At 45.2% G+C, this 8446-nt stretch overlaps 1 protein-coding gene across 1 annotated transcript; it reads left to right on the forward strand.

Moving 5' to 3' along the window:
- Positions 1 to 3770: 3770 nt before the first annotated feature.
- On the forward strand, positions 3771 to 8440 carry LOC118755725 (uncharacterized protein K02A2.6-like). Its single transcript, XM_036490548.1, has 2 exons — positions 3771 to 6250; positions 6317 to 8440. Exons 1-2 carry the CDS (start codon positions 4808 to 4810, stop codon positions 8387 to 8389), a joined length of 3516 nt encoding a protein of 1171 aa, XP_036346441.1. The 5' UTR covers positions 3771 to 4807; the 3' UTR covers positions 8390 to 8440.
- The last annotated feature ends 6 nt before the right edge of the window (positions 8441 to 8446 follow it).

Consider the following 8446-nt stretch of genomic DNA (forward strand, 5'->3'; position numbering starts at 1 on the left):
TGTGCGAGTGTTGTGCGTGTCTCCCGAGGCAGATGAAGCTCCGTCTCCTCTATGTCCGGGGGTGGTATGCCTAGAACGGCATTCACAGGTCTAGAGTCTACATAACTCGAGACTGAGTCCCTGTGAATGCCGTTCAGGGCCTGTCTGTAAGCTGTCGGGTCCAGAGGTTGCTTAATGAACCTCTAGACTTCGTCCGTCAGTTCATATAGATGCCTCCTGACGTGCCTAGGCGAGGGCTCCTCTGCAAGCAGCTGTCTGCTTGGGTGCCCACTTCTGTGGCTCCCGATCAGGAACTGCTTGCAGAGCATTATATTATGCTCCTTTACAGGGAGCATTTGCGCCTCGCCGTGCAGGTGGTGTTCAGGCGACATCAAGAGGCATCCTGTCGCTGTCCTGAGTGCGGTGTTCTGTACAGTCTGTAGCTTCGTCCACTGCATCCTACTAGTCCCTGGCGACCACACTGGCGCTGCGTAGTTCAAAACCGGCCGGCCTATTGCCTTGTATGTTGCCAGCAACGTTTCTTTGTCTTCGCCCCAAGTACTGCCGGATAGCGACTTGAGGACCTTGTTGCGGCTCTGTACTTTATTGACAATAGCGGTTGAGTGCGCAGAGAAGGAGAGCAGGCTGTCGAATGTTACTCCGAGTATTTAGGGGTTATTCACCGTCGGAATTGGTGTGTCATCGACGTGAATCCCCAGCGGTAGCCTGACCTCCTTCGTCCAGGTGGTGAAAAGGGTCGCAGAGGATTTCGTAGGGGAGAGGGCTAGACATTTTGCAGTGAAGAACCGAGAAAGTTCGGAGAGATATCCGTTTACTTTCGAACACAGGTCATCAATTCCATTCCCAGTCGCCATGATCGAGCAATCGAGACAATCGAGACTCCCTCTGGTGGTTGAGGTTCGATATGTAAAAGTTAAACTGTAGCGGGGAAAGGACACCATCCTGTGGAACCCCCTGTTTTATTTTTCTGAGTTTACTCAATTTGTCCCTAAACATTACCGACGATTGTCGACCACTCAGATAATTTGCAGACCACCGTTTGAGCCTCTGAGGGAGAGGGGAAGCCTCTATATCTTCTAGCAGCGGTGTCAAACGCCTTTGACAAGTCCAACGCTACTAGAATCGTTCTCTCACAGGGCCGGTTACGGTTAAGGCCACGAGTTATCTGAGTATTTATGGCGTTAAGTGCCGTTGTTGTACTGTGCACTTTACGGAAACCATGCTGATGCTTCGCTGGGGTCAGGTGGTTTGTGAAATACGGGAGCAGCAAGGCCTCGAGTGTCTTCGCTACAGGGGAAAGGAGTGTTACGGCCGATACGAATCTCCTTTGTTGGCAGGTTTCCCTGGTTTGAGCAGTGGGACCACTCTCCCCACCTTCCAGATGTCTGGGATGATGAGAGTGGCCATAGACAAATTGAGGACCTCCGTTGGGTACGTGCATATTCCGTCGGGACCCATGGCTTTGGCGGCTTTCGCCGTCCCGATGGCCACCTGAACTTCACCGCAACTGAAAGCAAGGGGAGCACAGGTTGTTGGCAGTTTGTGCAGCCTTCTGGTCACTCGACGCTTGGGTTTGTCCAGCGGAGGATGCAGTATGAACTGCCGGCTAAAATAGCTCGCGCATCGCTCCGGGTCCGACGAAGCATGGTCGCCGAAAGAAATTTCGACTCTGTCGTCGTGCTTCGTCGGATAGGATATTGACCTCACGGTTGACCAAAGCTTACTCACACCAGAGGTGAAGTTGCAGGTCTTCAGATGCTCTTCCCACTTCTTCCGCTTATGTACGTTCACTGGTGTCGAATCTTCGCGTTGAGATCCCTGATACGGGGATCTCCTGGAGCGGCCTGCCGAAGGCTATCACGCTCATATGCTAGAACAGGCGCTTCAGCAGGGAAATTTGGACGTGGGTCCGTAATACATCCTACCGGTACGAAGCGAGCTGCAGCAGCGGTGACAGCCCTGCGGAACTTACGTTCACCAAGGTGGACGTCAGTTGGTGTGGGGAGAGCAGCAAAGGTGTTTTCAGTAAATTCCGCGAAGCCTTTCCAATCAGCTTTAGAAATGTTGATATAGGTCCGGTGTTCCGCGGAAGCAAAGTCGGTTGGTTTATCGATCGAGATGACTATGGGCAGATGGTCTGCTATGGACTATTGTTATCTCTGGCGAGCTGCAGCAGCTGCCCATAATCCTGGTGGGCGCGTCGTCGTTTATTATGCAGAATGTCGAATCGTCTATCTGCTCAGCCAAGTCAGTTCCCCTACGATCGTTTGACAGGCTTGAGTGCCAAAGATCGTGGTGCGCTTTAAAGTTACCTACTACCATACGGTTTTCACCTCTGAGGAGCGCACCTATGTCAGGGTGATATCCTGCCGGGCAGCAGGTGACAGGGGGTATATAAACGTTAAATATTTCGAGATCAACATCGCCTGACCGGATAGCAATGCCCTGACTATCTAGGGTGGTATCCCTGCGGTCGATGTCTGCTTTGATAAGACGATACTGTGTGGTGCGTGATGAACGCCAAGCCACCACCATTATCTCGCTCGCGATCTTGACGGTGCACGTTGTAGCCGGCACAATTCCACAGTGTTGAATTGCTGTGCAACTTCGTCTCTTGGACCGCAGCAATCAATATGCCAAGCCTTCCCATGAAGACGGTTATCTCCTTGATCCTGCTCTGAAACCCGTTACAGTTAAATTGAAGGAGCTTCATGTGATTTGGGAGACGTGGGGTGATGCGGGGTGTGAGGGATGTGTGTGGTCGTGATGCCATTGGCTGTGTGCGCTGCTGAGGTGGTTGCCGCCCTGTGGTGATGGCGCGACGCGTCGCAGTTGAGATCTGCGACCGAGCAGCGCAACACGGGCCCTCGAAGTTCCTCATCCAATCTCGCGTGGTGCGCAGACCTGAGCATGCCCTAAAGTGGCACCAGTGGTGCGGTTGTGTGTGTTCTGTGGTTGTTGTTGTAGCGGCTATTAAGCCTCGTTCGGGGCAGTTCATACATCAACGTTGTCGTCGATTTACGCTAGGGGGAGGCCCAGGAAGTGTGCGACTTCCACAGGGGCTGTCCATAGGAACAGGGGCGTTAGCTGAGTGGGGTACTCAGAGCATGTGAAGAGGTGCCGGGAGTCATGTGGCGACTCTCCACATGCCGGGTATTGGTTGGGCACATCCTCGTTGATTCTACTCAGGTAAGAGTTGAGCCTGCTGCAATAGCCAGAGCGAAGTTCGGCTATTGTAGTGCGGGTCTCCGTTCGGGAACTGCTTGCAGAGCATTATGTTATGCTCCTTTACTGGTAGCATTTGGGCCTCGTCATGTAGGTGTTGTTGGGGCGCCATCAGGAGGCATCCTGTCGCTGTTCGTAATGCCGTGTTTTGGCAGGTCTGTAGCTTCATCCACTGCATCCTGCTAGTCCCCGGCGACCATACGGGCGCTGCATAGTTTAGAACCGGCCGGCCAATTGCCTTGTATGTTGCCAACAACGTTTCTTTATCTTTGCCCCAAGTGCTGCCGGCCAGCGACTTGAGGACATTGGGGCACCGAAATTGCGCATATGGAAACTGTGCATTTAGACATTATTTCGGTTTCAACCGAAACTGTGCATGTATGCTTTATTTCGGTTTTTACCATATGCTTTATTTCGGTTTTAAACCGAAACTGTGCATGTATGCATTACTTCGTTTTTTTTTTCATATGCATTATTTCGCTTTTAAAACGAAAGTATGCATATGCATAATTTCGGTATTTTCTCATATGCATTATTTCGGTTTTCAACCGAAACTGTGCATGCATGCATTATTTCGGTTTTTGTTATATGCATTATTTCTGTTTTTGTTGAGGAATGCGAAATAGTAATATGGCAACCCTGATCTAAAATGTCAAAGCACTATAATTGAGATGACAGACTAGCACGTTGCTCTTTTTCTGATTTTACATTTTGCACAAGTCGATCGTAATAAGCTGAATTAATTAAACACTTTAATTGAATTGTATTTGGTATAGCATTTAATATTGTTAACTGATTAGAAGTAATAAACGTTCTGAAGTAAACATATAAGCGTGGTGTCGGTATTTTGGCACATACTAGAGAGTATAACAGGTGGATCATACCACACATTACAACAGGTGGCGACGAGGAAATTGGTCTCATAACCTACAAAACTGCAAAGTAGGAACATAAGCGAAAATGCCAGAACAAGAGGAACTTATGAAACTGTTGCAGATGCAAAGCAAATTACTGGAGCAATTGACTCAAAGATCAAAGCAGCCAGTAGAAAATTCAAAGGAACAGTTGATGGAGTCATTGGCAAAAAGCATAGCAGAATTTTGCTATGATGCCACAAACGCACTCACATTCGACACGTGGTATGCACGTCACGAAGACGTTTTCTTGGTCGATGGAAAAGATTTGGACGAAGCATCACGTGTTCGCCTCTTAATGAGGAAGCTAAATCCAATTGCGTATAACAAGTATGCAACATATATTTTACCAAAAAATCCACGAGATTTCACATTCGAAGAAACAGTCTCCAAGCTGGGAGAAATGTTCGGTGCAAATGAATCGCTCTTCAGTATAAGATACAAATGTTTGCAAATTAGTAAGAATCAACAGGAAGACCTGGTATCGTATGCAGCCAGGGTCAATGCTCAATGTGAAAAATTTAGACTGTCGGAACTTTCGGCAGATCAATTCAAATGCCTCATCTATGTATTTGGGTTGCAAGCACACACAGAAGCCGACATTCGTATAAAAATATTGGCAAAACTAGAAGAAGATTCAAAGCAAACATTAAACTCTCTGGTAAGCCATGCGCCATGCCATGTATCTAAAGAAAGATACAGCAATGGTGGAAGAGACAAAAGCCGTAATAACCAACGCAATACATGCAAATACACGCCAAAGCAAGAACGATGCAACTAAAAATAGCAAAACAAATAAAGCGAAGATTCCAAAAACACCCTGTTGGAATTGCGGAGACATGCACTATGCAAAATATTGTACATATCGCAATCAAAAGTGTAACAAGTGCAACAAATACGGTCATAAGGAGGGGTACTGTAATTCATACAGCGCCAGCAAAAGCAAAAGCACAAAACCTCAGCGACACAAGCAACAACAAACGAGCAACAAAGGTCACAACAGTTGCTTACAAGTAAATTCAATAACGCATGTTAATCGACGCAAATACACAACAGTAAGCATAAAGCCGATAGAAACCGCAACTTCATCGTTTCCGTCGTGTGATGTCAGAATGCAGGTGGACACCGCCTCGGACGTCTCGCTAATTGGAAAGTCCACATGGATACAAATGGGTCAACCGGGAATACGGTTGGAGAACAAATACGTTACCAGCGCATCAAAAGATAAGATTCAACTATTAGCCGAATTTTCTTGTGAAGCTAGGCTAAACGGGGAAGTACAATACTGTAATTTATTCGTAACAAATATTGATTCTTTGAACATCTTAGGTGTTGACTGGTGTGACATTTTCCATATTTGGGAAAAGCCTCTCAATCTCATTTGTAACAACATCATATCGGTTCAAGATCAACAATCTACTATTTTGAAGCATATACAGCAAGACTATGCGGACATATTCAAGCCAAATCTGGAAAGTTGTAGCACAGTTACATCAGCATTGCATCTAAAGCCGGATGCTAAACCAATTTTTCGCGCAAAAAGGCCAGTAGCATATTCCATGCTACCATATATTGAAGAAGAACTAAAGAGATTACATCAATTAGGGGTTATCACCCCTGTAGAATTTTCTGAATGGGCAGCGCCTATCGTCGCAGTGAAGAAACCGTCTGGCAAGGTTCGGATCTGTGGTGATTATTCATCAGGGCTGAACGCATGGTTAGAGCCCCATCAATATCCGCTGCACACGCCAGAAGAAATTTACGCAAAGGTCGCGGGAAGTCATTGTTTTACCGTAATAGACCTATCAGACGCGTATCTACAGGTACCCGTCACAGCAGAGTCAGCCAAGCTGCTCACCATTAACACGCATATGGGTCTGTTTACGTTCAATCGACTCGCACCAGGTATCAAAAGCGCTCCAGGAGCGTTCCAACAAATCATGGACACCATATTGGCAGGCATAGATGACACCGTCGCTTACATAGATGACATCATGATAGGCGGTGCAACCTTTAGGAAACATGTCGAAAACCTTCATAAAGTGGCGCAACAGCTACAGAAGTATAAATTTCGGGTCCAGTTCGACAAATGCAAATTTTTTGCTGCACAGGTAAAATATTTGGGAAACATTTTAAGCGAAACAGGTATAAAACCTGACCCCACCAAAATAAGCAAGATTCTAGCACTACCAGAACCCAAAAATATTTCAGAAGTCAGAGCATTTCTGGGCAGTGTAAATTATTATGGAAAATTCATCGCAGAAATGTCCAAAATCAGAGCACCTTTGGACAAATTGCTTCATAAAAATGAAAAGTTTAATTGGAACGCTGATTGCAAAAAAGCCTTCCAGCAATTCAAACGCATTTTAAATTCAGATTTAATGCTTACGCATTATAACCCCAATTTACCATTGAAAGTGGCAGCAGACGCCTCCAATAGAGGAATCGGTGCGTTTATTTGTCACGTTTTTCCGGACGGATCAGAGAAGGTTATACAACACGCCTCAAAAGCTTTAACGGATGCAGAGCAAAAGTACTCGCAAATTGAAAAGGAAGCTTTAGCATTAGTTTTTGCGCTAAAGAAGTTCCACAGATTTATTTTTGGACGTAAGTTCACATTGTGCACGGATCATAGGCCGCTAATCGCAATATTTGGTAAAAATAAGGGCATCCCAACGTACGCAGCAAATAGGCTTCAGCGATGGGCACTAATATTGATGATGTACGACTTCAATATCCAATACATTAAAACAACAGAATTTGGATGTGTAGACATGCTTTCGCGCCTTATAGCCAATCACACAAAGCAAGACGAAGACATGGTGATAGCTTGTACGCAAATGGAAGAAGAAATGAACACGATTATTGAAGACCAATGTGAAAAACTTCCGGTGAGTTTTGAAATGATAAGAAAAGCTACAAAGCAATGTTCAACGGCCCAAGCTGTCATAAACGCATTATCAAATGGATGGAAGCAAGAAATAACACCAGAATTACAGCCATTTTATGCACGGAAAGATGCACTCAGCGTGATTCAAGAGTGCCTAATGTTTCATGAACGCATAGTGATTCCGAAGAAATTACAACCACGAATTTTACGTCGATTACACAGAGGACATCCAGGTAGAGAACGAATGAAATTGTTAGCAAGGAGTTACGTGTATTGGCCTGGTGTGGACGAAGATATAGTCTCGTATTCACGAAATTGTCAACTTTGTGCATCAGCAGCAAAAATGCCTGTAAAACATACACTACGATCATGGCCGTTAGCAACAAAACCAATGGAACGGTTACACATAGATATAGCAGGACCATGCAATGGTTTTTATTACTTCGTAATCGTAGATGCATTCTCAAAATGGCCTGAAATTTTTCAAATAGAGAATATCACAACGCAAACAATCATTAGCAAGCTAAATGAAACGCTTTCACGTTACGGAGATTGTGACACACTGGTCTCTGATAACGGCACACAATTTACGAGCGGAGCGTTCGAACAATTCGTAACATCGCGGGGTATTCAACACATAAGGACATCGCCTTATCATCCCCAGTCCAATGGACAAGCGGAACGGTTCGTAGATACACTGAAAAGGGCATTAAAAAAATTAAAAATGGAAGGAACGGATTCAGAAAACTTGCAAACATTTTTGCAAACGTATAGATCCACACCAAATCCGAATGTGGTAGAACGTAAATCTCCGGCAGAAGCCTTCCTTAACCGGAAAATCAAAACAACGTTAGACTTAACTAAGCCACAAACAACGGAAATCAAACAACGAAATTTAAAACAAGAAAAGCAGTTTAATGTGAAACACGGAGCAAAATCTAGAGAATTTTTGAATGGAGACCTTGTAAACGTTAAATGGCATCAAGGCAATGATACGTTTTGGGTTCCTGGCGTTATCATAGAACGGATTGGTTCTGTGAACTACAATGTCAGAATTGAAGTAAAGGGCAACTCAAAACTGATTAGATCACATGCAAATAAAATGGTAAAACGTTATGGAAACCATACTAGCAATCGCGATGTGACTAAATATTTATGCGACGTTTTTGATCTCACAGAACTACCACGGTTCAATGAAGAAAATCAACCCGTACTACAGCCAGAAACTGTTGAAGTGGCTCCCCTAGTGGAAACCACCTCATCGGGTTCTAATGCACATGCAGGAACGAATAGAGGAACATCAACGAGTCGCAGGATTCGTAGACCACCAGCATATTTGAATGAGTATGATACTTCCTAACAAAGGGAGGTGTTGAGGAATGCGAAATAGTAATATGGCAACCCTGATCTAAAATGT

The sequence above is a fragment of the Rhagoletis pomonella genome, unplaced genomic scaffold (assembly GCF_013731165.1).
Source record: "Rhagoletis pomonella isolate Grant_MI unplaced genomic scaffold, Rhpom_1.0 Rhpom_scaffold_07136, whole genome shotgun sequence".
Lineage (NCBI taxonomy): Eukaryota > Metazoa > Arthropoda > Insecta > Diptera > Tephritidae > Rhagoletis > Rhagoletis pomonella.

Bases quoted from the DNA above. Each gene is read 5' to 3' on its own strand.
- LOC118755725 (XM_036490548.1), top strand. From the start codon at position 4,808: ATGCGCCATGCCATGTATCTAAAGAAAGATACAGCAATGGTGGAAGAG. The intron at 6,251-6,316 runs GTAAAATATTTG...AAAATAAGCAAG, and splicing joins GCAAATTTTTTGCTGCACAG to ATTCTAGCACTACCAGAACC.